This window comes from Echeneis naucrates, chromosome 14 (assembly GCF_900963305.1).
Source record: "Echeneis naucrates chromosome 14, fEcheNa1.1, whole genome shotgun sequence".
NCBI classification, from domain to species: domain Eukaryota; kingdom Metazoa; phylum Chordata; class Actinopteri; order Carangiformes; family Echeneidae; genus Echeneis; species Echeneis naucrates.
This window is the reverse complement of record NC_042524.1, coordinates 536,641-563,049: the sequence shown is the minus strand read 5'-3', so window position 1 is coordinate 563,049 and position 26,409 is coordinate 536,641. Positions and strand designations below refer to the sequence as shown.

At 45.2% G+C, this 26,409-nt stretch overlaps 7 protein-coding genes, 1 long non-coding RNA gene and 1 other non-coding gene across 15 annotated transcripts in view; 4 read left to right on the top strand and 5 right to left on the bottom strand.

Moving 5' to 3' along the window:
- LOC115054068 (glutamate receptor 1-like) overlaps positions 1–6,680 on the top strand; it is a 36,707-nt gene extending 30,027 nt beyond the window's left edge. Inside the window, exons 17-19 of one of the 3 annotated variants that reach the window (XM_029519078.1) lie at positions 3,912–4,046; positions 4,975–5,032; positions 5,096–6,680. In XM_029519078.1, the coding sequence (XP_029374938.1) occupies positions 3,912–4,046; positions 4,975–5,032; positions 5,096–5,202 (300 nt within the window). In that variant the 3' untranslated portion in view covers positions 5,203–6,680. Of the gene's footprint in view, positions 1–974; positions 1,082–3,911; positions 4,047–4,974; positions 5,033–5,095 lie in introns of those variants that run through there. The other 2 variants (XR_003841576.1, XR_003841575.1) reach the window with 2 other exon arrangements.
- A 3,737-nt stretch (positions 6,681–10,417) lies between these two features.
- LOC115054069 (uncharacterized) lies at positions 10,418–14,619 on the bottom strand. Of its 2 annotated transcripts, none has more exons than XM_029519080.1 (3): positions 14,330–14,619; positions 13,305–13,341; positions 10,418–13,205 (listed from the first exon to the last, which is right to left on the bottom strand). In XM_029519080.1, the coding sequence occupies exon 3, from the start codon at positions 13,188–13,190 to the stop codon at positions 10,593–10,595; it is 2,598 nt and encodes an 865-aa protein (XP_029374940.1). In that variant the 5' UTR covers positions 13,191–13,205; positions 13,305–13,341; positions 14,330–14,619; the 3' UTR covers positions 10,418–10,592. The 2 variants fall into 2 exon arrangements, with proteins under 2 accessions (XP_029374940.1, XP_029374941.1); XM_029519081.1 differs by lacking the exon at positions 14,330–14,619 and adding an exon at positions 14,040–14,158.
- LOC115054084 (uncharacterized) lies at positions 14,160–22,768 on the top strand. 4 transcript variants are annotated; one of them, XR_003841579.1, is made up of 5 exons: positions 14,160–14,802; positions 15,913–16,237; positions 18,818–18,861; positions 20,189–20,370; positions 21,457–22,768. It is a non-coding gene; the product is annotated as an uncharacterized LOC115054084 (long non-coding RNA). The 4 variants fall into 4 exon arrangements; XR_003841578.1 differs by lacking the exon at positions 15,913–16,237 and having other exon boundaries at positions 21,460–22,768; XR_003841577.1 differs by lacking the exon at positions 15,913–16,237.
- On the bottom strand, positions 14,657–14,729 carry trnav-aac (transfer RNA valine (anticodon AAC)). Its single transcript has one exon. It is a non-coding gene; the product is annotated as a tRNA-Val (tRNA).
- Positions 15,088–16,089, bottom strand: LOC115054080 (insulin). The gene is made up of 2 exons (XM_029519090.1): positions 15,906–16,089; positions 15,088–15,254 (listed from the first exon to the last, which is right to left on the bottom strand). The coding sequence occupies exons 1-2, from the start codon at positions 16,087–16,089 to the stop codon at positions 15,088–15,090; spliced, it is 351 nt and encodes a 116-aa protein (XP_029374950.1).
- LOC115054070 (E3 ubiquitin-protein ligase RNF26-like) lies at positions 19,310–23,367 on the bottom strand. Its single transcript, XM_029519082.1, has 2 exons — positions 23,112–23,367; positions 19,310–22,524 (listed from the first exon to the last, which is right to left on the bottom strand). The coding sequence occupies exon 2, from the start codon at positions 22,516–22,518 to the stop codon at positions 21,262–21,264; it is 1,257 nt and encodes a 418-aa protein (XP_029374942.1). The 5' UTR covers positions 22,519–22,524; positions 23,112–23,367; the 3' UTR covers positions 19,310–21,261.
- Positions 23,368–23,733: 366 nt separating this feature from the next.
- LOC115054077 (histone H2B 1.1-like) lies at positions 23,734–24,603 on the top strand. Its single transcript, XM_029519087.1, has one exon. It carries the CDS (start codon positions 23,930–23,932, stop codon positions 24,299–24,301), a length of 372 nt encoding a protein of 123 aa, XP_029374947.1. The 5' UTR covers positions 23,734–23,929; the 3' UTR covers positions 24,302–24,603.
- A 180-nt stretch (positions 24,604–24,783) lies between these two features.
- LOC115054083 (histone H3) lies at positions 24,784–25,474 on the top strand. Its single transcript, XM_029519093.1, has one exon. It carries the CDS (start codon positions 24,787–24,789, stop codon positions 25,195–25,197), a length of 411 nt encoding a protein of 136 aa, XP_029374953.1. The 5' UTR covers positions 24,784–24,786; the 3' UTR covers positions 25,198–25,474.
- Positions 25,475–25,730: 256 nt separating this feature from the next.
- LOC115054075 (histone H2A-like) lies at positions 25,731–26,134 on the bottom strand. Its single transcript, XM_029519086.1, has one exon. The coding sequence runs from the start codon at positions 26,115–26,117 to the stop codon at positions 25,731–25,733; it is 387 nt and encodes a 128-aa protein (XP_029374946.1). The 5' UTR covers positions 26,118–26,134.
- Between the last annotated feature and the right edge of the window lie 275 nt (positions 26,135–26,409).

Sequence of the window (26,409 nt, the reverse complement as noted above, 5' to 3'; positions counted from 1 at the left end):
CAACAACCCGCAACGTTAGCACGAAGCATTAAACACTCCGGATGAAACCACCTGATGTTTGGTGTCTTTCACGGTTCCAGTTCCAGTTAGAGTTGGAGGTGATGAAGCCAAAGAAACAAGCTTTTCTCACCTTCAGATCTGGGGGGGTATTTTACAGTCAGATATTTGGCTTATTTAATCTTGAACTGCTCAAAGGGAAATGGCTAATTTAATCCAGGTTTACACAACTACTGAGCACAACTGCTTTGAAACGGATTTTCAATCAGTCAATCAGGAACTTTGGCACTTTTAACACAATCGTAGATCTTTCTGGAGTTAAGTTTTCATATCTGTAGTTTGTGAATGGCACGTAACTCGGCCATTGTCATCCTGGCTAAGAAAACCTTTTGGTTTGTAGGTTGAAGACCTACAAAACAATTTGTCCGGCAGTGTGATGTTAGTGTTAGCCAAGTAAAATACCCCCTCCGGTCATCCTCACTCTTCAACCCACTCAATCCAGCTTGCGTGATTTGTTGTTCATGAACAGCAGATTGTGTCTTCATGATGCAGCGCTGCTGAGTAAAGCCAAAGACCTCAGAGTGTTTTCAGCTCTTGCCGGTTACCCAAAGTGATATAGTAATACACATCTCGCACGTAGGGAGTCAGGCCAAACCAAGCTAGATGGAGTATTAATGCATATCACTTTAACACTGACATTTTCCAAAGCAGTTTGTGTGATTGTGCCAGTTTTTTTGTCTGTTTTTGTTTTCCTTTCTGTTGTTGTTGAGGTGTTCTCTTTAGCCAACCACAGCGTCTGTACTGCTAATGGCACTATTGCTAAAGCCGTTGCTGCTGCCGCCGCCGCCGCCGCAGCCCTGCTGCAGTGGAGCTGAACAATAACATAATATAACATGGAGGTGCATAATGTTATTTATGTTATTTCCACCCCCTCCCCCCTTCCTCCCTTCCTCCCATGGTTCTTTGAAGAATCCCAGTAAACCTAGCAGTACTGAAGCTCAATGAACAAGCCGTCTTAGACAAGTTGAAAAACAAGTGGTGGTATGACAAGGGGGAGTGTGGACACAAGGACTCCGGCAGAAAGGTCAGTTCTTGAGGTCGCTCAGGCCTGGTCCCAAGGTCATGTGTTGGTTTACCCCTCCCCCACCCCCTTTACCCCCATTAGACCCACAACCCAAAAACTCAGACCTCAGCAGGTACACTCTGAAAAGGAAGAAGTTTTTGCAGATATTTATTTTTCTGCTCTATTTGGTTACTTCTCTTCTCTCAGCTGGATATCACTTTGAATATCACGTTTCTACCAATCTGAGCCTCATCAGAGTTAAAACAGTTTGTCCACCAGGTTTCAGTTTGACTAATTTAAAAAAAATATCAATTTTCCAAGAGTTTGATGACCAGATGGAGGTCAGTCGTGTTCTTTAAATATGGAATTTTGGAGTTATAGCTAGCAGCTGGTTAGTTTTTCTTAGCATAAAAACCCTTGAAGGAAGCAGTCAGTCCGGCTCCAAAGTGTTTTCAACAGTTTAGCTGTTTCCAGTCTTTGTGCTAAGCTAAGCTAAGCTAAGCTGAGCGGTATCAATGTTTTCATCCAACTCTTGGGAATAAAACTCTCCCCTTACAGTCAGAAAAGTTTTGATTTTCTTGAGGAACTTTTTTGTTTTCAGAGTGTCACGCTGCTGCTCAGCTGATCGCTCTGAAGGGCTGGAGGTTGAATCTGACAAAAAGGAGATGGAAGTTTTTCTGGTGGTAAATGAACCCCCCCATGACTCCAATATTCTGGGTGTGTTTTATGAACTTTCTTTAAATTGATGAGGAAATGAGCCGTTTTGGAGATAAGGGGTTTTCATGGCTCCAGATCAGTAGAAATCCATCAGATTCCTTCAGAGGCTTTTCTCTGCTCAGCCCTCCTTCTGTTCTCCAGAAAAATCCTGCGGTCAGCACAGTTCACTGGAAGCAGCTGCAGACAGACAGACAGATGAGGGACTTTTTACTTTTAATCGGAAATCCTGCCTGCCTGTGGCTGCTGCGTTAACATTTACATTTTTAGTCCTCGTGGTGTTGGTGCAGTTTCCTGGAGTTTGGAGAAAGACTCTTTCTCCAGATAAACTGTTACTTTGCGACAACTTGACAAATCTGGCCTGGAGGAGAAGCTCCACAATCAAAGCCTGATTTTTCTTTTTCCTCTTTTAAACTGGTCAGATTTTTAAATGTTTAAGTATATCTTCCTCTTTCTCTGTCACTCTGTCTCTTTCCCTTCCTCTCTCTATCTGTTTATGGCTGCTAACCAAGACAAATTGAAGCCCCTGACCACAGCGTCACCCCCTCCCTTTAATTCCCTTCACACACAAACGCTGATGTTTTTGTCTCCAATCTGTCACGTACATCCTGTTTCCTCTGAGCTCGCTGTTTAACAGACCATCACAAACAAATGGTGGGGAAATGTTCATCAGTCTGCCATTGGCAAGGCGAAAGACACGACGGTAACGTCGGACTGAAAAACTGCCCTGATGCCCTGAAAGGTGGAAACACCGGGTCAGTCCACTCTGACGCTAATTCATTTAGAAAAAATTCCCCTTTATTCATCCAGAAAGAGTCACACAGGAAACAGAAACACATCAGAATATTCCTGCTCCTGCTGTTAACGGGCCGATGACTTTAAAGAATTTATTTAAGGTTTTTTTTTTTTTACTCTTTCCTGTTTCATAACTATCCAAGAAACATGACTGACGTGTGTTTGCTTTTGCTTGAACAGATGAAGCTACGATTAGCAATAGCCTTTGATATCTGTCCAGGTCAAAGGTCAGCCCTGTTATGTAGGCATTCTACTTCATTAGTCTATAGTTGACATTCGAACTCATGAATTTATTTGGATGCATCTGAATTAATTTCTGAAAAGAAAAAATTTCTCAAGGAAATGTTTTCATTTTAAAAGCTTTAGCCTTTAGCATTAGCAGCTTAAATTAGCATCTTATATTGATGCAACAACATAAAACTCATAATTATCACAACTTTCTAATAAAATGTAACTCTTTTTTACATCATTAAAAACTGAGACATGCCCCTTTAAATAAAATCAGGCTTAACTTTATTTCAGTCTGACTTGAAATCGTCTTTTATGACATTTTCCCAGAAGCTGATTGGCTCAGGCCGACATGACAGTTTGGAGAGGAAAGCTCTCTGATAGGCTGCCCAACCTTAAAGCGCCTCGCTCTCCATGAGCGCCGATCCTCCTGTTCAGTTTTCGACTTTGATAGGTTGCATGCTGTTGGATGAGAAGGTCGTGTCACCGCTCAAAGACCGAGTGCTGCATGTGACAAATGAACGCGCAAACACTGAAACAGGAGCTTGTTGTCTTCAGGATAACGTTCTCAGTAGATGAAATAAAAAATTAGCATAAAGCTGAGCGTAGAAAACCTGAAACAGCGAAACAAAAATGTGAAGTTAATGAAATGAAACATCATTAGAGAGTTTTATTTTTATTTTCTGTGCATGAAGCTGCATGTGACACACAAATCTGGTTTTTCAAAGGCTGTGATTTCAGGCAACGAGAAGATTTTACCTTCAGGAGGGAAAGAAGTAATAATGATGGGAGATATCCGAGTTCTCATTTCCCGCAGGACGTCTGTTATTTCCCCGTTCGGCCCTCAAATTTAACAGACCTGGAGCCCAACATGATGCAGGAGTTCTGCTCCTTCATGGAATGCAGCAGTTTCTTCCTGTTTTAGCCAGTAAATCAGTCTTGTTGCCTCGGCATCACCGCCTTCGAAGGAAGACTGAATGACGTGTTTGAAGATTTTCATGCTTTTCCTGTTCACACAAAGCGGTTTAGCTTTAGCTGAAGCAGAATTCAAAGTGCAGTGATGTGAAAACTGCTCCGTGATTGGTTGTGCCTGACTCCGCCTCTGTGCTGACAGGACAAGACGAGCGCGCTCAGTCTGAGCAACGTGGCTGGAGTGTTTTATATTCTGATTGGCGGGCTGGGCCTCGCCATGTTGGTGGCTCTGGTGGAGTTCTGCTACAAGTCCCGGATCGAGTCCAGGAGGATGAAGGTGAGTCAACTTGAAGCCTGATCCTTCAGTCCCAGGTTAATTATCGAGGCAGATGTTTAGAACAGAAACGTCACAGATAGTCGTCAGTTACTGTTTGTTTCCTAATTAACACCAGAATCAGCCGACAGTCAGCAGCTGGAGGATCAGCAGGTTCAGGTTCATCCTCAGGAGACATAATGACTTTTTTAAAGGTGGAATTATTTCTGCTCCACCTAAAAAAAACAAAACAAACAAACCTCTGAGTCAATAAAACGTGAATATCGTCAGTGGTCGTCTGCTTTAACGTGGATGTTTATGGGGCGGATAACCAGCAGCAGCTGAGGTCTGAGCTCAAACTGCGTCTGCAGCCGCCTCGTTGCACACTGTGGCGGTTTGATGGGCCTCTCCAGAAGAACAAACAGCAGAGGCAGCAGCCTGTCTCTCTGCTCCCTGCTGGACTTTTGTTATTTGAGGCAGCGGTGACGGCTGGATTTCATCAGTCAGAGCAGATGGTGGCGCGTGCAGAGCTGGTTTTGTTTATGTGGACCATCTGACGGCAACAACACACTCTCTCCTCTGATTGGCTGACAGTTTGATGTGAATTTGGACGGCTCTCTCTAGACCTGGACCTGGACTCCATCTATCTAATGACAGGAGGCGGGGCTATTTTGTGATTGACAGGCTGTACCATCCAATCAGGACAGAGTAGAAAGTAGGTCAGAGCCACCTTCTCCAAAGACAGTTTCTACTACTGTCAAAAAAGCAAGATGGCTGACAGGAAGTGTGTAAGGGTGCAGCTAAATGCTAATGCCTGCATAGTAACGTTGTTGTGGAGATGCTAACATGCTAATCTGGTCGTAGATGCTAAAACCAGGATCAACCTTGTTTCCGGCTGTTAGAATCAAAACTTCATTGTGTGAGCTAATTTTCGCTTCTCTGTGTCTTGCAGGAGCTCATCGATGCTGCCATGATGAGCTCCAGTCTTGGCGTGATGGCGGGAGGAGGAGGTGGTGGTGGCGGCGGCGTGGCGGTGGTGGGGAGTTTAGGAGGAGGGGCTTCAGGACTCGGAGGTGAGAACGGCCGAGTGGTGGCACATGACTTCCCCAAAGCTGGAGCTCAGAGTTTACCCTGCATGAGCAAGGCAGCCGGCCTGGGACTCTCCTCCGCAGGCATGTGACCAAAACCGAAGCTCCTGATTGGACAATCTGTCCGTCTGTCTGTCTGTCTGTCTGTCTGTAAGGAAAGAAATGAGGATTCGAGAGAAAGATAAAGAGAATGAAATAAATGGATGTTGGAAAGACAGGAATGATGAAGGACGAGAAGGAAGGGAAAACAAATTAGGAAGAGTTGAAGGGAGAAGAGGAAGGACGCAAGGAAAGGAAAGATGAGAGTGAAAGAATAAACATGAGGCAGGAATGACAGGACAAGAAGAAATTAGAGGAGGAAGAAGGCGAGTTAGACAGAGAGGAGACGAGGTAAGAAGGAAAGGAAAGAAGGCTGGACTAGAGATGCAGTTAGAAAAACATGAGGAATTAAAGAAAGGAAAAGAGGAGGGAGGCAGTAATGATGTGAGGATAGAAGAGGAAATGTCCGACAGACCGACAGAAGGACGAGTGTTCACCTTCACACCGACTGAGGAACAGAGAGCACTGAACACTGAGCTGACATCGGACAGGCGGCGGGGAATAACGAACCCTCACACCTTTTCTACGAGCTGTCTTACAGGAAACTCCTCCTCCGCAATAACACAACCTGAGGGGGAGGAAACAGGTCACGTTCACAGAGAGTCTGAGCATGTTGAAACCTTTTTAGAAAAAACACAACACAGCTGGAGCGTGACGACACCACACACCCAATTTAACCTGCGCACAATTACAGCTGCTTTTTTGTTTGTAGCAGATTTTGCCGTTTAGTGATGTTCCAACAAAAGCGGGCTGCTAACAATCACACACAGATGGATTTTACACGCAGCTCCTCCATTCGATGCTGTTGCTGCTCAGATTTCCACGTTGTCATTCATTCATTCATTCCTGTTCATGTTAATTAGATCTGATGACAGTCGGTGACAGACTGATGATGAAGGCGATCATTTAGCTGCAATGTGTTTGTTCGTTTTAGGAAACAATTAAATTTAGAAATTAGACAGTGTCCCTTCCCCCGCCCCTTACCCTCATTGACTCCGCCCCTTGGCCCGCCACACCTTTATCAGAACCAAGCGACTGTAATCACCGGCTGCCACATTCAGTGGAAAGAAAAGCACCAAGACACACAACAAACACACAGCGTTTTGTTTGTTTGCTTTGGTTTCCTGTTTGTGTTGTAAACACAATCGTTACACTGTGTTTCCAGACGTCGTCATGGTGACGTCATCTGTTTACAGCCAATCACAACCTGCAGGAAAAAAAAAGAAACTGTAAAGTGAGATGAAGGGATGAAATCTGCTCCGCTGATCTCGTCTCAAACATCCAACCAGCTGCCTCTGCAGAACTTTTTATACTGACCAAATATCAGGAATCAAAACGTCCATATTTGTATGATATTAATGAAACGTGCCGAGCTACACCTGCACAGACAATTCTTTTTAATTATCAGTTTATAATCTTTTGATTTTGTTGCTTACATTCAGATCAGTATCTCTATTTAATAAAAACTCGAACATCATCTTGACTTAAGTATTTCTTTTAATTAGTGACTTCAGTCTAATGTGTGTCTTCTGTGGGGGGTAAAAGAGAAGGTTAATGATATGGATAGAATTGTAGAGAAAATGGATTCAAATAAGAAATAGCTTGCATTTTATTGGAAAGTTCTGAAAAAACTGATTTGTTGTAAAATGCAGAAAGTTGGAGACGATCCGGAGGCTTCTGTTAATGATCAGCTTCACAGTGTGAAGTTCAATAAAAGGAACTTTGCCTCTGGATCAGACTTCACCTTTTTTTAGGTCTTTGCTTCATTGATCCTTCTCTTGGTCCATTGTCTTCATTTCTCTCTCCTTTGTCTTTATTGGACTCCCTCGTCTTTCTCCCTGTCGATTTGGTCTTTTCATCCTGGTTCAGCTCCATTAGCTCCCGCTCTTTGCGGCGCTCCCAGGACCTTTCATCGAATGGTTCGTCCTGAGGGGGGACATCATATCACGAAACACCTCATTACTCCCCCGGCTGTGAGGGAGGACGGAGACAGACGGGGCTCAAACTCAGCCCATAATTAGTCCCACAAAGACCCTGATTAGGGGTTTGTGGCCCATTAGCTTCTGCTGCTCATCCTCATGGAAACTTCTGGAGGAGGAGGTGCTGGTTCCTGAGCCCAACCTTCAGTGGACAGACGTGCAGAGCAGCATGAGCTTCTGACACTTTGAGGGATGTTGGTTTGTTAAAAGAACAAAAAGTTCACGTTCTGCTACGACATCAGATTTACAGCTTCAGTATTCTGCAGCATAAACCGTCCTTGTTGATACTTTCTGTTTCTAGTTTGAACCCAACTCTGGATTTTAACACTCCAGACTCTTCTGATTCTGTCTGATCAGTTCAGATTTTCCTGATAAATACTGTTTAAAGCAGAATAACCAAAGAAAAGCTGAACGCTGTAAAATGTCTCCTGTTTGTCATCGTGGAGCTACTGAGTCTGTCACTTCAACACTTTTTTTAGCTTTTCATGAAGAGACATAAATGTAAAACATCAGAACCTTTAACTTGGTTTCTAAAGGTTCTGCCATCAAATCAGAAAAGTCCAGTGAAGCGTCTGCACACAGCCTGATAATTATAGTGAGAATAATAATGGCAGCTTTAGCTGCTGCTGCTGAAGTCGGTAAACCAAAAGCCATAATTACATTTTACGTACTCTGATTGTCTTTTGATAAGTTCCTGACATAGAATCAGCTCGGTGCCTCGTTGTGGGTCTGCTCATCCAATGTCCGTGTTTAGTGGTCAAACTCCCATAATCCCCTCTGAGAGGTTGAACATAAAGAGCTGATTCTGCTCGTGTTGACGGCTTCACTGGCGTCTCTGCTCGTCTTCCTATCTGAAGCTTTAACTAACCTTCCTCCAAAATGCCCTCAGAAACCGTCTGTCTGCTTCCACAGCTTCATCGTTTGGGTTCTAATCGTCAACACAACCCAGAGCGCCGGCGTCCGATGGCGGATGAGTGTTGGCGTGACACTTTTTATCTCGATGTGAGTGATGATTTGTGTTTGTATCTATAGAATATCCGGCCCATAATCACCAGGATTCTTCCTGTTGTGGTGTTTTTGTGTCTGTCCTTTGATGGACTGGAGACAGGTCCAGGGTGGACGTGAAAATGTCCAGAGAGGAGAAAAGGTTCAAAGAGAGCGATACAAAAGACGAAGCACCAGAAAACAACAGGCCTCTGATTTCCCTTCACCAGGGGAATGATGGGAAGGGACGAGGCCGGCTCCATTTATAGCTGCTCATCCGCCCATTTAAGACGGCGGGGAGTCGGAGGTTTGATTGGAGCGCAGCTGTGATTTCCTCAACAGAACGACTGATTCTGGACAGAGAGCCTGTAATTTGTCTGCAAGTCTCCTTTAGTGACGCAAAGCCTCGTGTGCAAGGACAGACTTGTGATGGGAGGAGTGCTAAGTTATTTTTAATTAAATCAATCAGAGAGCTTTCAAAGTGTCTCCTTTAACCTTGAGCTGGTCACACTGAGATCAGCAGTGAGGACATGAAGCAGATTTTCCTTTATTCAACATTTTCTGTGCAACAGAATCCAAAACTGAATTCCCATAAAAGCAGGGACATTTTCCCATAGACTTCAGTACAGTCTGACTGCTTATCAATGGCACAGTTGTCTGTTTTCCCATCGTGCCTTGAGACAAAAAGTGGTCTCTGTAAACATCAGCCTGCTCCTTTAATTATCAGAAGAGAGATGTTCCTCCGTCCTCGTTTCTTCTTCGCCTGTAGTCCGGACGACAACAAAGATGAACTTAGATTACAACGGAACAACGTCAGCCGACCGGCCGTAACCACGGTAACGAGTTTCACCATCCGATGAGAAACATCCCCGTGCGGTCACTGTCTGACCGTCATCTGATGGTTCGGATGAATGCTGTGAGGACGCAGAGACAGACTCTGACCTCTGACCCCTGACCCCTGTCTGGCTGCTGACCTCACTGGTCATCGAGGAAATGAAGCAGCGTCGTCGCTGCCAAACACATCAACCAGACCTCCCAGACTGGGAGGCTTCCTCTGAGATCTTCACTGGATCTGTTCCAGGATCAGAAACCACGATGGGGTCGACCTTTGGACCGTGTGGCCTTTTCAAATTTGGTTGTTTCCACTTATTTCTACAAAGACAGAGAGCAGACATTGAACAAAGATGATAGATGGCTATCTGGATTTCAAACCCAGATTTTGAATCCACATCCAGGTGAGAGTGAACTCAGCTTATGTTTTAATATTTGCATGCCCCCTGGACTCCGATGATGAACAGCTGTAGGAGTGTCCATATGTCGGTACAGATGCGTCTCGGAGTGTGTTGCCGCCTGGGGAGTTCAGTTTTACACCGCAGATCGCAGAATACTGTTTAACGATGAATTCGGCTCATCTCCTCATATTTTCCCACAACTTGTTTTTCTCCGTGTGGCACGACATAAATAAAACCAAAAACCCTTTTGAGCTCAGTAAACGTTACCTGATGAGTTTATGGTCTCAGTCTTTTCAATGATTTCTTCAGCAGCCCACTGAGCCGACTCCAACGTCGACATCACACTGGTAGTAACCTGATAGAAGGGAAAATTGTGGCTAAGATTGAAATACTTTACCTGGAACTAAACGGCGTGTTTGACTTCCTGTGAAGCGGCAGACAGAACAGATGGAATGATTTATGGGCTCTTGTGAGTCTGGCAAACGGACTTCTGGTCTCTGCTGACATCTGGTGTTCTCATCAGAGACTGACAAAGAGAAACCTGAAGGACAATCTGCAGCTGCTGTCATCGTCTTACAGTCATCACATCCAAACTGTGAAGCAGCGTGTTTTATTCTGAAAATGAACTGATTCAGGAAACTCAGCACCTCCTGTTTAATTTGGTACAAACATGCAGGAGAGAAACCATGAAAATAAAAGTAAGCCATTTTTAAATAAAAGTCTAATCATATTGAACACAATCTTCAATTAAACTCGAACAAATGAAGTGTGTTTAACGATTGGCCCTTTCACAGATCAGGTAATTATTTTCTGTGTATTTGATTGAAGTAATTAAAATGCTAATTAGCTCCATCTAATAATTACATTAAACATAATGAGTAGCTGAAGTGAATTATTATGTTGGCACATAATATAAAGTAGCAGCCTCCGTTTATCACACTCACATCAACACACCTTTCCTGTGGTAACTCCTTCCTGATTTTTAGAATCAACAGGAAAACTGAAACACACAATAAAAAATTAACTCTTTATTCTTTGGAATTTCCCCCAAAAAGTAACAAAAACAGAAAATGTCAAAAATGTGCACACCAAAGAACGAAGACATCGCTGATCCACATCTGGAGCCGCAGATGTTTTTCCTCACTATTTAATAAAAAATAATAATCAAACAGAATCTGAGTTTGGAGTTCATTCCACCTCCACCTCGATGTCAATGGGCTTCAGCTGTCGGACAAACATGACGTCACCACCATCATCACGGTTGGTGTCCGGCGGACAGCCGTCGTCTTCGGGCTCCTGTTTGCAGGCGACCTCTGACGGCTCCACGGGCAGCTCAAACACCGTTTTCAGATAATCTCCTTTCCTGCCATTTTTACCCGCCATGGCAATCACCTGGGCGGCAATGGACCAGGCCAGCTCCTCCTTCCGATGGCTCTGAGAGCTCAGGTCAAAGTTGTACTCCAGAATCTCGTACAGGGTGGGAACATAATATTTGCAGTTCTGTTCCACGTACTGGTGCATCTCAAGGAGGACTCCCCTCGTCAACAACCGCAAATCAAGTTTTGTTTTGGCTTCTGATTTTGAGCCAACATTCAGCTCCAGTCCGATTTCTCTGCAGATGTGAAAGCTGTTTTCTTTTTTCACCAGCGGCACTTTTCCACTTTCTACATTTGGGGCTGAATCTTCTGAATCCGGATCCTTCGGCTTGTTGCTGGTTGGCGCCTGCTGTGAATGACCATTGAATGAGACAACCATATTCAACCACGTGTTCATTTGTGGTGTTCCTTTATGCTTATTTATCAGTTTTTTTTGTTTGAAGTACCATTTTTGGATCTCCTGCACGACCCGGGTGGACTCACTTTGCAGGCCAAGATCAAAGTTGTGCTGGAGGATGTCACTGACGGTGTTGTAAACCGTTCCACGCAACTCTTGGACAAAGCTCATTATCTCCAGCATTGCACCTGTGGTCAGGTCGCTCAGATGGAGTTTCTGTGTGGCTGGAGGTTTTTCAGTGGCCCAAAGATTAATACCTAACTTTTTACAGAACGGGTAACTCTTCTCTGTCTGCCAGTGTAGAGCTGAGATGATCTGCTGCTCCGTCTCAGTATTGGTGACTTTGGTTAGGTTGTAAGCTTCTGGGAAAGGGAAAGGTCGGTTGAGAAACTCCGTTCTCTCGATAGCAGGATGGTTCTGAAGAATCTTTGTTTTTGAATTTATGTGACAAATCAAATTGCGACAATGAAGTTCATCGTGATGTGGAAGGTTGAAGTTTTTGTCCAGAATGTCAAACAAGAAAAATGATATGGCCCTTCTCATTGCAGCTGCAAATCTCAAAATCTCCACCAACACCTGGTTGGTGAGTAGCTGTAGGTCCAATTTCTGTTTGTTGCCTGAGCTGACGTTAAAGTCCAGACCGATCTTTCTGCACTGGGCAAACAGGTCATTAATTCGCTTTGACTTCAGGATTTGTTTGGAGCGAATGGTGCGTCTCATCCAGAGCTTCTGTTCATGTGTCTTTTCTTTTATGTTTTGGGCTTTGTCTTCAGAGAACAGACGTGAGAGAGCATCATCCTCTGAATGAGCCCGAACTAAATGACTCTGGAGGCCGTTGGTCTGAGGTCGCACCGGCGAGATGACATCTTCCTCTTCTTCTTTCTTTACATCCACCAGCACAAACTGATGTATTCCTGCAGCTGTTCTCAACAAACTACTTTCCAAGGGGACTTTTTCTGCTCCAACTGAAGCCCCTGCCAGCATTTCTGTCTCAAAATCAATGGGACACGTGTATGACAGGTCGCTGTCCTGATCTGGTTCTCGGGCATCACTTTGCCGTCTCTTAGCGGCTGATATTTCTGTTTCCACTTGCTGGTAAGCCGTGTCTGGGTTTGGTCTCTTTTTACACCTCTGGTCCTGTTTCGCACTCTGGACTTGAAACATCTCCTTCCGGTACGCGTCTTTGTCCTCAACTGTTGGACAGCAATTTTTTCTCTCAATCATTTTCTGCAATTGCAAGCGAAAGCGCAGTTTATCTAATACAAGACCAAAGTTTTGCTCAACCAGGGCACAAATGATCTGAGTCTGTGATCCACAAAGTCCTCTGGAAAAGTCCAGTAGCTCCAGCATCACACCGTTGGTGAGCAGTTTTGGGTCAAGCTTCTGTTTGGATGTTTCACTTGACTGAACAGCCAGAGTTACACCGAGTTCTCTACAGAAAGGATAATCAGCTGTTTGTTTTAACAGGACTCCGCCTTTTTTCCTGATACTTAGCTTGCGGCTTGTAATGCCATGATTATCCGTCATTTGACCAATTTGGATGTCCTTGTTTCCGTCAGTGCACACCAAAGTATCCATTTTGTTTCTTTTCAGATACCTGGGATAATATTTCCCGTTTATTGTGTATACATTCGGCAGAGTAAATATTTTTCTGTATTTCTGAAATTTCTGCTTGATTTGTTCTTTCACTTGCTTTATTTTAATATGAACGCGTGATGCGTAGTCATAGCACAGTACGTTGTTGTCCGTGTCCAGACCAAGGTCAAAGTTGAACTCCAATACTTCAAACAGGAAATACTTCTCAGATCTGGTCACAGTTCTGGCAAAGTCACAAAGCTCCAGCATCACGCCGTTCGTCAGCAGACAAAGATCCAACTTTTCCTTCCTTTCAAACGCCGCATTGAACTCCAAACCAATTGCCACTGAGCTTGGAAAAGGGACTGGCCCTTTCTGGTCCCGAATCCCATGGTGGATACGACGCTGCCAAATGTAGCTGTCATCAATGTTGGCCATGATGACGCTGAAACCCTGAAACAGACAGTCGAGGCAGAAAAACTCTAACCAAGTTTCACTGTCAACATGTTGAGCTCAAAGAGCTTTTGTGAATCAGACCGAGCTTGTACTCACTTTGTCCTGAAAACCCAGATTCTGTCGTCTCCGCTGTCTGTAAGCAGAATCACAATACACAGATTCATAGTTAGTAAAACTCATAGTTTAATGAAGTTACCCAAATACACACGTTTAACAATGATTTTAAAGATCTATGAAATTCTGAAGAGGTAGACAATCAAAAAAGTCAATAATTCTAATATTTATAAAAGAAAATGTAGAAACAATTTTTAGCCAATTTCTGGTCAAAATAATTGACAAAAAACGAATGAAAGAAATGAAACACTTTGGAGACCAAATTAAGTTTGTCTTTATCTTTAACCTTGTAAAAACATGATTGATTCCCAAGTTTTAGAACTTCACTTTAAATCTACCAAAATGTTGATAGAGCACCTTGAAATTGTTGTTTACTCAGCGTCAGCAGGAATATGGTTTAAATTTGTGCTTTTAAAGAGTAAATATGCCGGGGACAGATTTAGAGCACTCGGTATGTCGCATGGCTAGTTTCTTGTTGAATAAGAAATTTAATTCCAGATTATTATTTTTATTATTTTATTTTTTTGCATTATAATGACATAAAAATGTATTGGATCAAAACGATGATTTTTGGCAACAATAAACACATTTCGTGAAACTAATCAATATTTTAGTTTGGAGCCGAAAGTTCTGTAAACCACTAAAGGTCCGTGAGGAGAGTAAAAGAAGAACATTTCCAACAAAAAGCAGCTAAAGTTTTAAACGGATCAGACTCACTTTGATTTGTTTTGACCTTTTTATGTCCGATGGAGCCCGTGTGTCCTATTTTATAATCGCACGTTAACGCACCACCAGTTCCTCTCCGTTGGGGAGCCAAAATGGCGGCAGAAACAACTTCTGACCCGAAGTCTGCAGCTGGAGGCCGTGCGGGCCGTGCGGGGCAGCTCGGCGGCTGTTAATACGCTCCATTCGGTGACACGAGTTTAAGGCGCCACCGAAACGCAGGAATCTACGGTGGCGGCGCCGTTAGCCTCCCCGGTGAGCGGCGGAGAGTTACCGGCACTTACCGGCACCCGGAGTCCGGATCCTGGAGGTCTGCGGCGGTTCTGGAGTCCGGAGCCCGGCCGGTGGTCTCCGTTTGGACGGTGATCTTCCGAGGAGCCGCAGAGCCAAACACATGGACTGTCCCCACCGGAACTGTTCAATGACCGGCCGGAAATGTGGCGCACCGAGGACTTATATTTGTTCTGCCATTTTTGTTGTAGTTTGTTTGTTTTTGTTTTTTCGGGACAGTAATCCGGTCTGAAGGATAAACACCGACAGGACACGCCTTAATAAAACGTTGGATTTGACATTAATAAAGATAAAGACAGAAAAAAGAAAAAAAAAAAAGCTGTTTCCGCCCGGTTTCGAACCGGGGACCTTTCGCGTGTTAGGCGAACGTGATAACCACTACACTACGGAAACACACGAGGCGTTTCGTCAGGCCTTCGGGTCGTCTCCACCTGCTGACTTCTTCCCATAATGCATCCTGGTCCAGGTGAGACACAACTTCTTCTGTCGGTTTTATTTCATTTGGACTCACAAACCTTCGTTTGAATCTGACTGCCAACGGAGACCAAATCAAGCAGCTGAACAAAAGCTGGCTAAAGAACAATAATGTCAGAGAGTTAGAACAATGAAGGAAGTGACCACTTTCTGAATTCACAAAACTTTATTTTCTAGGTAAAAATAATTCCCTTCATTTGACAGCAGTTGTGTGTTTTGGAGTCGGGGTCAGCGGGGTCAGGGGGTCAGGGGGTCAGCGGGTCAGTCCAGGAGCCCTTCAGTTGCAGTAGTTCTGCAGGTCGAAGATGTTGCAGGGCTTGTGGCAGCACTGCTCCACGATGCCTCGCTTCACCATCATCTCCATCTGGTCTTTGAAGGCGAACTCCGCCACCTCATTTTCTCCACCTGCCCCCAAAGCTCCACCCACTTTGGGAGGGAGGAAACCTGATAGGACAGCCGTTAAAAGGCGGAGTCATCATACTGGTATTAAAGTTATAATCAAAGTTTTGTTTGAAAGTTTAACATCCATAAGAACATGTTTGTGGTGTTAACATTCAGAAGCCGTCTCATCTTTGTTTTGTTTTGAGGCCTCTAGTTTGCCTTTTTTTTTTTTTTTCTTGGTTTTTCTGAAACCAAAAGAATCTGTATTTCACGGAGGACCTGGAGCTGAGACGCTCACTCAGCTAATGACAGTACAGTACAGACATTTTCCAAAAACTTCAATGCAATCAGATTTCTTTGTACAGCCAGTGACCGTCAGAAGGTAGAATGAAGGTTTAAGACTCTAAAGGGAAGGAACCATAACCCTAACCCTTCATACAGTGTGGGACCTTTGAAAGTGTTTTTGCTCTTATTCTAGTGTGAGTTGTTAAAATCAAACATCATATAGATTTTATGTCACAGCAGTTGGAGCTTCCGATTTGTCTCTTGCTGCTGTTGTAGCTTTTCTTTTGGGGGGTCTGTATCTTAAATGATCTTGTTTTGTTTCTGTGTACTAACAGCCAATTTAAGTTTCTAATTTTCTCATCATATGTGAAATCATTCGTGTAGTTTCTCAGTCTCTAACTTCTCTATCGTCGCCATGAGCGGTCTTACCCATCAGGGGGTCGATGTCTCTCTTCGGCTGGTAGAAGAATCCGTTGTCCCCACAGACTAGGTAGAGAGCGTCCACCAGGTGAGAGCCACAGAGGTGCTGTGGGGGGGCCACAGCATGGGAGCCCGGCCACCAGACAACCAGTAAGACCAGTAGAGACACAGACTGGAGCCACAGTGCCGCCATGCTGGATGAAAACCAAAGACTTCTAATAAAATCTGATTCAGACAGGAGACCAGGACAGAGCAGAAGAACACCTTACCTGTAGAGTCAGAGAGGAGGAGGAGGAGAGGCTGTGATGAAGAGCAGGAGGCGGCTGGGCAGCTGAGACCAGGTTGGTGTGAGGCAGAACAGAAGGTCTCCTCCCCATTTATACTCCCATCACCTCCACCTGGACACACCTTCTGCTGTGTGTGTGTATGAATTATGGGGATATATTCTGGTTGGTGTCATTGTGGGGACTTGGCCCCTCAATAAAAAACACGTCTTCATAATATAAACAGTTTATCTGTTTGGGCTGAAGATTAAATTTAAGCTTATTTTATGATGGTGGTTGTGTGTGTGTTTGGGAAAACAGATAGCCTGCTCATCAGCACATCTGAAGTGCTGCAGTTTATTTCTGACTGACTGGTCTCCACACTTAGTAAGACAAACAGACACTAATGAGGCGACATGATGTGATCACGTCTTCCTGACGAACAGCGGCCATCAATCAGCCTGCTCCTCCTCTGCAGCGCCCAGTTCAGGAGGACGATCTGTCAAATTTGTGCTGACAGAGCTCGTGTTTGGGGCTCAGAGCAGGAAAACCCAACTAACCGTGACAGAGTGTTGGCGTGACCAACTGTTCATGAAAAACATGGTGTTTCTGGGAACTTCGCAGCGAAGACGTCTCATCCACAAAAAACTCCGACTGAATCATTTGATATTCCTTAACTGAGCATTTTAGTGCAGATCGTCATTATTTATTATTATTATTTTTTAATCAATCTAATTTTACTTGAATTTCCTTCTGTCTTCTTGATCTGAGTTCATTCACTTCATATGCTTAATTCATCAGTATGGAAATACATTCAATATGGAAATGTTTTTATTTCAGCAAAGATGAGATGACGGCTTTCATTTTTCAAACGTGTCAGTAAAGGTCACAGAATGACCTCATTGTTTCATATAGAACTGACCCCCAGCTTTGAATTTCAAAGGTCCTTATGGTCTACAGGTGGACGTTTCCTCCAACAGCTTTCCAGCAGCTCTTTCTTGTCTCTTGCCAACATTTAGACCGTTCATGTTTGTTTGATTTGCAGACTGATGATGTGATTAACCCCTCGCTTTCAAGTTTACTACTGTTACCAGAAGTCATCTGAGTTAAAGTGGGTTGTGGGTCTTTTCTGGGTTAAATTTAGACCTCTATCTGGATCGTTTATTCATCAGCTCAGTGTGAAGTTTGTTCTCATGTCTTTAAGGGAACTAAACAGTAAAAATACTTTTCTCTTTCGAAAGTCTGAAAGTTGGGAAGTCTTTGGCAGGAACAATCAGTTTGGGAATAATGAGACGGACACCAGGAGTTGATGACGGAATCAGGAGCAGGTCAGCAGTTTGACTGTAAACTGCTGAGTCCGTTACTGGCATTTATTTTAAACTTATTCATGCAATATTTTAGCCGTTGTTGTTATTTTCACACAGATACAATTTTGAAAACTGTTTCAATTTCTGCATTATTGGAGAAAGGGAGGTGAGATTTTCACTCACATTGGGAAAAGCAGATGACCACTAAAGGTGGTCAGATGATTAGCGTTGTCGTATACTTTAGTTTTCTGGTAGAGATGCAAAAACACAACATCACTGGCCTCCAGCAGCAGTAAAGCAGCTTGAGAGGAACTTGCATCACCTTCAGTCTGCTTCTCAACTGATGTATAAATGTAGTTTGAGTTCCTGATCAACTGAGCAGCTGATTCGGATAGATATCCATGAATATGCCACTCAAAGTGGTAAACTCCTTTGACAGGGGCGGTGAACAGACCTGAGGGACGTTTTTTTCTGTTAATCACAGCACAGAAGGACTGATACTGTTAATATGTCTGAATCAGTACCTGTGGTCGGACTGTAGGCCCCTCCAACATTTGTCAAAACGTGTTTGAAGATCAGAGTCTCATGTTTGTTAAAGGGCCCAGTGTGTCCTGACCCATTAGCTAAAAGAGAGGCTGAGAAAGCCACCTTGACTGAAAGAGAGAGAGAGAAATGCCATCGCTGAAATCATGAGGTAGAACAGTGATTCATTCATATTCTGTGGGTGTTTTTACAATGTCAGATTTTTCCATGCGGAGTCAAGAGAAAGCAGACTGAGTCAGAATAAGTGCCCAGCAGCATTTCTGGACAAAAAGGAAGTACACAGAATATATCGTTATCGTTAATCATCAATCTGTTTTTGACCGTCACCGTACCTTGAGGACTTTGTAAGGACGCCATGTCCACCTTCAGTTTGGCCAATGAAGCTTTCAGTTCGTCCACTTCCTCATAGATGTCCCGTGTCTGCGCCTCGGTGGACGCACACCAGAGAGACAGCAACAGCAGGAAACACACAAAGATCTTCATCCTCACACGGGATTGAACGCAGCCCAACTCTGTCCTCTGCAACCTGGGTGACCTTAATATAGCCGAGCAGGAAAAGGCGTGTAGTCTGACGGACTGTTCAGCATCCTCAGTCATTATTTCAATTCATGTTAATTAAACAGCTTTTTTTTTACCCCAAGAACATTAAATTATCCTCCAAAAGGCAGAAACACTTTTTTTTTTTTTTTTTTTTAAGCTCTTGTCACTTGAAATCTTAAACTTGCATGTACGGATTGGACTTTAACATTAAACGATGTTGACAGATGAGTTGTTTGTGAAGCTTCAATGACATTTATTTTTTCCACAGGGTCGAAGTCCGGACACTGACACTGACACTCTGTGGATTTGAAGGTTAGTTAAACTGAGTTTTCTTGATTCTGCAGATTTCAGCCCCCTAACTGTTTGTGTTGATATTAGAGGTTCATGCTGGTTCAAACCTTTTATGTGTGACTTCAGCCACGTCTCCAGATCCCTGAAGGTGGTGCTGGTTTTGCCGAGGTTTGGGACTTAGAATCCGTTCAGAAAACTGAGTGCGGCGTGTCAGCAGCAAATCTTTGTGTTGTAGTAGAGTCGGTAAACAGGCCTTATTGACCGTCAGCCCGACCCTGAAAGGGGACCATCTGAATCCAGACTGTCCTGGTCTGTGGTTCTGATAAAGGACCAGCTCCTGAATGCTCTCAGAGAGGGGACGTAGCTTTGTCTTCAAGTTGACTTCGACCACTGATCAAAGTCAAACCTTCATGATCAACGTAGGACTTTCAATGACGTTTTACAGACCAGCAGAGAACAACAGTTTAGACTGAAGCTTTTATTTAGCACCAAAAAAGGAGAAACGACTAAAGACCAGCTCTATTAATCGCAGCATAAGAAAAGAAGGCATCATTGATTGATTAAGGGACATATTAGGATGGAAAATTTAACATCTGTATTTCTAATTATGAACACCCAAAACACACATATATAAATACATTTTAGAGGCAGGACCATGCAATAATAAACAAAAACATTATTAACTTAATAGTCTTTAGCACAAACGCTGAAGTGTCTGTATCCAGTGATAATAATCAGCCTTCGACCTTCAACACGCCTTTGCATAACGAAGATTCAAGAGCTTTGTTTTGGCTTTGGCTGAGCCAATTGCGGTTTTGTCAGACCAGAAGCTCGATGCTGATATTTAAATTAGATTAATATCAATAGAAAAACAATCCAGTCATGTCTGAGCACATTTCCATTATTTCATACATTCATTTATTTAATCATGTCATCTGCTGATCTAAAGTCATTTACAAAGATTTTGGCACAGAACTCCTCCACAATAGACTTTAAAGCATCAGTTTATTTAGTTATTCATTTATTTATTTTTTTGTTGATTTGTTTAATTTGTATCATTGTTATTGTTTTCTTGTGTTTGAAATGATGAATTTGGTAAAAAGACACTGCTAACTTATCTCCATGATAACAACATGAAAGAATAAACAGTAAAAATCTGGATAAAGCCATTAGTCAGTCAACAGGAAAACAAACTAATCCATTTACCAAGCCACAAATCAACCTTTTATTTAACGGATGGTGGCAGCGAATTGGATTTTAACACTGACCAAACATTTGATGCTCAGGAATTGTTACAGTCCACGTGTCCTGATAGAAATATGAATACTTTGCTGTTTTTAATTCGCAGCTTTAATTCTGATACAACATCAGAGCCGATGATCAGAACAGCTTCTGTTCCAGACTGGAAACATATTTAATTCTGCTCTGAAGACATTTCAACATGGGAGTCTTTGGGACCGACAGCCTGCTTGAGCCAGCCTCAAAACAACAGTTGGACCACGTTGAGGGCTGGACGATACAACGATAACGGTGATTATCATGAAATAACACTTCCTCGATAGAACTCATCCCAGAACAGCCAATGATGATGAGAACAGTGCCATGCTGAGCCAATCATGGAGCTGGAATAGAGTTCAGCTCCGTCAGGTTAGGTTGACGCACGGCAGCCGGCTCTCACAAGGAGTTCGGTGGTGTGCAGACATTTTGGCTTTTTCAAGTCCAACAAGAAGCAGAGCAGCTGCACTGCTAATTGTGTCGAGCTTTGGACGGGTCAGAATTTAGACTTTTCTATTTTGTATTAGCTAATTTTTTTTTTTTTGTAGCTGACCAAAGAATTTGGTTGTCGATTTGTTTGCGTTCTCCTGCAACACTTGAAGCTTCTGACTGCTCAGAATTAAGATTTTACTTTATTATGTAATCATTTCATTTATTTCAAATACAATTCTACAAGGTCTGTAGTACATTTCATTTGTTTAACTTCTGACAGAAAATAAATAATATTTAAACCAATATTAATTTGGTAGCTTCACATCTCACATAGGAGTAAAAAGGAACCTTTAAACTTCACAGAAATAATTATTGATTTATATCGTGATATATCGACTATTGATATTGACTGATATGAAATACGGTGATGGGATTTGGTTCCATATCACCCAGCCCTAATTAAGGGTTTCTGCCCCCCCCCCAATCAATTAATTCAATTATTGATTAATCTCTCAAGTTTTCTATTGGTTAGTTTAAGGCAGCGTCTTCAAAAGTTCTGTTTTGTTCAACCCAAAACAAAAACATCAGATAATGACCCAGAACAACAACGTCAAAAACATATCTGCTGATCGTCTCATTTCTTATTGGAGATCAATGGGCAGCTCAGGTGCTTGTTTCATGTGCTGCAGTTTGTAGCTGATCAACCGTCACTGATCACAGGAAGACGTCCAAGGTCTCTGTAATTGGCTGCCGGCAGAGCGGACAGCAGCGCTGCTGTGCAGGTCGGCACTGCGTCAGGATGTCGGCGCAGTGGCGACAGAGGCAGAGGTGGCAGCAAGGCAGCAGCAGCACCGTCTTGCTCATGTCCTGGCAAATTACACATTTCTTCCTCTCCTCCTGCTCCTTCAGCAGGCGCAGAAGCTCACCGTCTTCAATGGCTGAGCTCAGATGAGATGTGTTCATCCCAGCGTCGCCGCTCCCTGGCCCTGTATGCTGCAGACCCTGAGGCCGGGCTGAGTCGTCCAGGCTCAGGCTGCTCTCTGGAAGCAGCTCAGCCTCAGTCAATGGCAACCTGGTTCTACTCATGCCGTGTGTTGTCTCGGTGTGGACTACCTGAAAGGCCAGAGCTGACTCCAGCATCACAGTGTAGAGCCTGACAAAGGTCGTCCAAACGCCACGAGCTCCCGGGAGAGCGCTAGCCCAACGGAGGCTCAGCCGTCCAGCAAGGGCAGGAAGCCTTGGGTTCAACACCACCAACGCCAGTGAGATGGCAACCGCTGTGGCGAGCAGGCTGTGAGAGTCAACCATGAAAACAGTGATGAAGACTCGTCCCAATGCTCCCAGGAAGTCCAGCAGCAGCTGGCAGGGCATCAACAGCAGCACGGAGGCACCAACCAGACAACTGTACAGGAAGGTCAACAGATTCAGAGCCAGCTCTGCCACTTTGTAGATGGGGTCCGCCACCGTGTCCCAGACGCCCGCCAGCAAAGAGAGACAGTTCTGTGTGCCGATGAGCACGATGTTGACCACCGTGTTGACAAAGTAGAGAATGAGGCTCAGCACGATGAGGATGCCTTCACATGTCTGTCTCAGGACACAGCTCCCCAGAATAAACCCGCGGTGCAGCACGTCCTTGGTGCGCCACGCCACATGACACAAGAGGTGTCCCACCATCTTGAAACTCTCAAAGACTCCGCCCAGCATCTGCAGCCAGGACTCCACAGCGTGCAGTGTTGCATGGGTGGCGCCGGAGATGGCCTCTGTGATGGTGAGGAAGGAGAACACAGCGAAGTTCCAGTACTCGACCAAAGTGGAACTGCTCAGGATAACCAAGGTGTTGTGGAAGTAAAAGCCCACACCGGACAGGAAATGAAGCAGCCAGCCGGACGTCCTGAGGATCAGGTCGAGCAGCAGGTAGCAGGCGTCCACACATCTCCCAACAACCAGAGACACCACGTTCACCTCATCCATATTAGACTGCAGGGAGTCACAGCATCAGGATTAAAATCTCCAATATTTACATTTATTATTACTGCATTGGAAAAGATTCAGTTCATAACCTAAAGTCTTACATACCAACAAAAAAAGTATTTCTAAGGCAGAATGTCTCTATTGAATAATTATCAGTCATTAACCATTGGAGGATCAGTCAGTTTGCAAGGAATTAAATGCTTCTTATAACATCATTATGCGTTTACTGATAAATGACAATGCCATCGATAAAAACATACAAAGTGAACACAGAAAGTAATGAAATCAGCATCACACAGACAGTGTAGGTGCTTGTTGTATGAGCCAGCTAAAATCTGTTTTAAGGGCCGTTAACGTGTTTGAACAATGAGCCGAGTTAATGAGCATCTTTAGTTGAATGGAAGAATCCACCTAATCCTCATTTCTGATGCTGATAATTCGAGCGAACTGAAAAGGTCCTGATTTCTAAAAGGAGTTTGGGGAAGAAGCGTCGCAGCCGAATCTTCCGGTACAAAAACTGACGTCACTGAACGGCGACGAACAACAAAAAGTCTCACAGAAAGTTTGACAAATGTCAGTTTAAATTAATCTACCTGCGGTCATCGTCCCGGTCCGGAGGAGCCAACATCTGGGCCCCACGTCGCTGCCGTCACCGGACGAGCCGCATCGCCGGAAATCAGCGGAGAAAGCCGGAGCGACGTTCGGCCGACGGGCGAGCTTCCGTCATGGCGCAGAAAAATGGAGTCAGCGTGTCACCGCCGGGAAACTACGATCAATAAGTTTCAACAGTTCACGCTTTTGTTCTGTTTTAAAGCAGGTTTTATATTTTCCTCTTCTTTTTGGACAAAGTCAGCGCCTCCTGCTGCTCCGGAGGGAGGAACGGCTATTCATTCATTTCTTTAACCCTGAATGATCTTTGTGATTATTCCGCTCATATTGTGAGCATTTGCACCTGGTTCATTAAGCTCACATCTCATTTATTGAGTATCATGAATTCTATTCGAGCTTCTGTCAGTGTTCTTTTATTTTACACATTCAAGTCAAATTAGTAATCCGATACCACTAACGAACTAACCAGGCAGTTGGAGAACGACCGTCTGGACAGATTGGATACTTTTGTCTTTAACGTTGAGTTATTTCGGGTTCTGTGTTTTAATGTTTGTTCCGTTTAAGGTTTATTCAGTGAATCTTTGACCTTCCGAGACGATTTCATCCACTTCTCAGTCTCCGCCGCTCCTGTCGCGCATGCTCGGTGTCGCCCCGGACACAGCCAATCTCGTGAGAGCAACAGCGCATTCTGATCTGCATACAGCGAATATAAGACAACCGCGTTCAGAGACGGAGGTTCATTCGACCCAGTCGTCCCTCCGCCGACCGTCCGTCCGTCCGTCCATCCATCAGACCGACCGCCATGCCAGAAACCGTGAAAGCACCGAAGAAGGGCTCCAAGAAGGCCGTCTCTAAGAGCGTCACCAAGAGCGGCAAGAAGAAGAGGAAGCCCCGCAAGGAGAGCTACGCCATCTACGTGTACAAGGTCCTGAAGCAGGTCCACCCCGACACCGGCATCTCCTCCAAGGCCATGAGCATCATGAACTCCTTCGTCAGCGACATCTTCGAGCGCATCGCCGGCGAGGCCTCCCGCCTGGCTCACTACAACAAGAGGTCCACCATCACCTCCAGGGAGATCCAGACCGCCGTCCGCCTGCTGCTGCCCGGAGAGCTGGCCAAGCACGCCGTGTCCGAGGGCACCAAGGCCGTGACCAAGTACACCAGCTCCAAGTAGACACGCACGCACGCACACACTGACAGACAAGCCGGCAGACAGGCCGACAGGCCGGCTGGCTTTCCCCACACAAAGGCCCTTCTCAGGGCCACACACCGCTTCACCAGAGAGCGCCAGTCCTCCGCGGCCCCCGGCGGGCTCAGTTACCGTGAACCGCTCACACTCCCAGCAGACCGGCCGCAGAATGAGGGTCAGTAGACTGACTGATCAGACGGAGCGTCAGTCTGAACGACCAATCAGATTATTATTATTTTTTTTGTATGTAAACTTTTTTAAATTATGTATCAGGACCTGCAGCAGAATAAACATTTTAAACAGCAGCTGTTTGTCATTGGTTCATTTCAAACTTTCGAATTCAGACCGACCAATCGGTCATCAGCTACAGCGCGCGCTTTTCGGTTTGGGCCAATCAGTGCTCATCAGTTCCCATATAAAGTGGCAGGCTGCTGTCAGCTCTCCGTCAGTCCTTCAGCAGAGAACTGAGCATGGCCCGAACCAAGCAGACCGCCCGGAAGTCCACCGGAGGAAAAGCTCCCCGGAAGCAGCTGGCCACTAAGGCGGCCCGAAAGAGCGCTCCGGCCACCGGCGGGGTGAAGAAGCCCCACCGCTACAGGCCGGGCACCGTGGCCCTGAGGGAGATCCGCCGCTACCAGAAGTCCACCGAGCTGCTCATCCGGAAGCTGCCCTTCCAGCGCCTCGTCAGGGAGATCGCTCAGGACTTCAAGACCGACCTGCGCTTCCAGAGCTCGGCCGTCATGGCTCTGCAGGAGGCCAGCGAGGCTTATCTGGTCGGCCTGTTCGAGGACACCAACCTGTGCGCCATCCACGCCAAGAGAGTCACCATCATGCCCAAAGACATCCAGCTGGCCCGCCGCATCCGCGGAGAGAGAGCTTAGGCCGACCGGCACGGAACAACCGCAACACAACGGCTCTTTTAAGAGCCACCGACTTCTGAAGAAGAGCAGCATTCTGTTCCAAACATCAGCCAGCAGCGGTACCGACACAGACCAAAGCCCCCTGAAAGAGCCTGCTGCGGTCAGTAAACGACCCGTTTCCCCGAAGGAATTAACGGAAGCTTTCAAAAAGCTGTCGTGTATAAACACACATGAAAAAGGGTCAGGGTCAGGGTCAGGGTTAACCCTGACCCTGACTGTTGAATGAATATGATGAATAAATAAGTTACACAGAGTTTTTTCTTTTATAAATAGTGATTCATTTCCATTAACTACATGTAAACATGCGCCCCCTAACTGAGCGGTGAAGGCTGGTACTGCATGCTGCAGCCGCCATGATGAGTCAAGAAGACCCGCCAATCAAATCACGTTTATGATCTCCATGAGGCTGCCAACATTAGCAACTCCAGAGAGCGGAGGATCAGAGCGTTAGAGCCGGTGTGTGGCTCTGAAAAGAGCCGTTGTTTGGGGGGGTCCTATTTGGCCTTTGCCGGCTTCTCGGTCTTCTTGGGCAGCAGGACGGCCTGGATGTTCGGCAGCACGCCGCCCTGAGCGATGGTGACTCCGCCGAGCAGCTTGTTGAGCTCCTCGTCGTTGCGGACGGCCAGCTGCAGGTGTCGGGGGATGATGCGGGTCTTCTTGTTGTCCCGGGCGGCGTTCCCGGCCAGCTCCAGGATCTCCGCGGTCAGATACTCCAGCACGGCGGCCAGGTAGACGGGGGCGCCGGCTCCGACGCGCTCGGAGTAGTTGCCCTTGCGGAGCAGCCTGTGGACACGGCCGACGGGGAACTGCAGGCCGGCCCGGGAGGAGCGGGTCTTGGCCTTGGCTCGGGCCTTCCCGCCGGTCTTTCCTCGTCCGGACATGATGAGGGAACGTTATGCTCAGACAGAAAGGGGCGTGGCCGGCAGGCCGGGACCAGCGGCTTTTATGCCAGCTGCTGCTTCCTGATTGGCCACCATGAGCCTTACCATGATCATCCAATCAAAGCTCACTCCGGTTCCCACTTTTTCTTTTATTTGGTCACAATATGTAAACATTTATATATATAAAATAAATAAGATCAATATGAGATGATTTGTAGCTCTGCAGCTTATAGAGATTCTGAACCTGCACGTTGACTTTATTATAATTTTTCTGAATAATTCAATAACTAAG

What these genes read in the sequence shown, in the direction of transcription:
- LOC115054075 (XM_029519086.1), bottom strand. Translation starts at nt 26,117, where the DNA reads ATGTCCGGACGAGGAAAGACCGGCGGGAAGGCCCGAGCCAAGGCCAAG.
- LOC115054070 (XM_029519082.1), bottom strand. Translation starts at nt 22,518, where the DNA reads ATGGATGAGGTGAACGTGGTGTCTCTGGTTGTTGGGAGATGTGTGGAC.
- LOC115054077 (XM_029519087.1), top strand. Translation starts at nt 23,930, where the DNA reads ATGCCAGAAACCGTGAAAGCACCGAAGAAGGGCTCCAAGAAGGCCGTC.
- LOC115054083 (XM_029519093.1), top strand. Translation starts at nt 24,787, where the DNA reads ATGGCCCGAACCAAGCAGACCGCCCGGAAGTCCACCGGAGGAAAAGCT.
- LOC115054080 (XM_029519090.1), bottom strand. Translation starts at nt 16,089, where the DNA reads ATGGCGGCACTGTGGCTCCAGTCTGTGTCTCTACTGGTCTTACTGGTT. An exon ending in AGACATCGACCCCCTGATGG is followed by an intron (nt 15,255 to 15,905) that starts GTAAGACCGCTC and finishes CTGTCCTATCAG; the next exon opens with GTTTCCTCCCTCCCAAAGTG.
- LOC115054069 (XM_029519080.1), bottom strand. Translation starts at nt 13,190, where the DNA reads ATGGCCAACATTGATGACAGCTACATTTGGCAGCGTCGTATCCACCAT.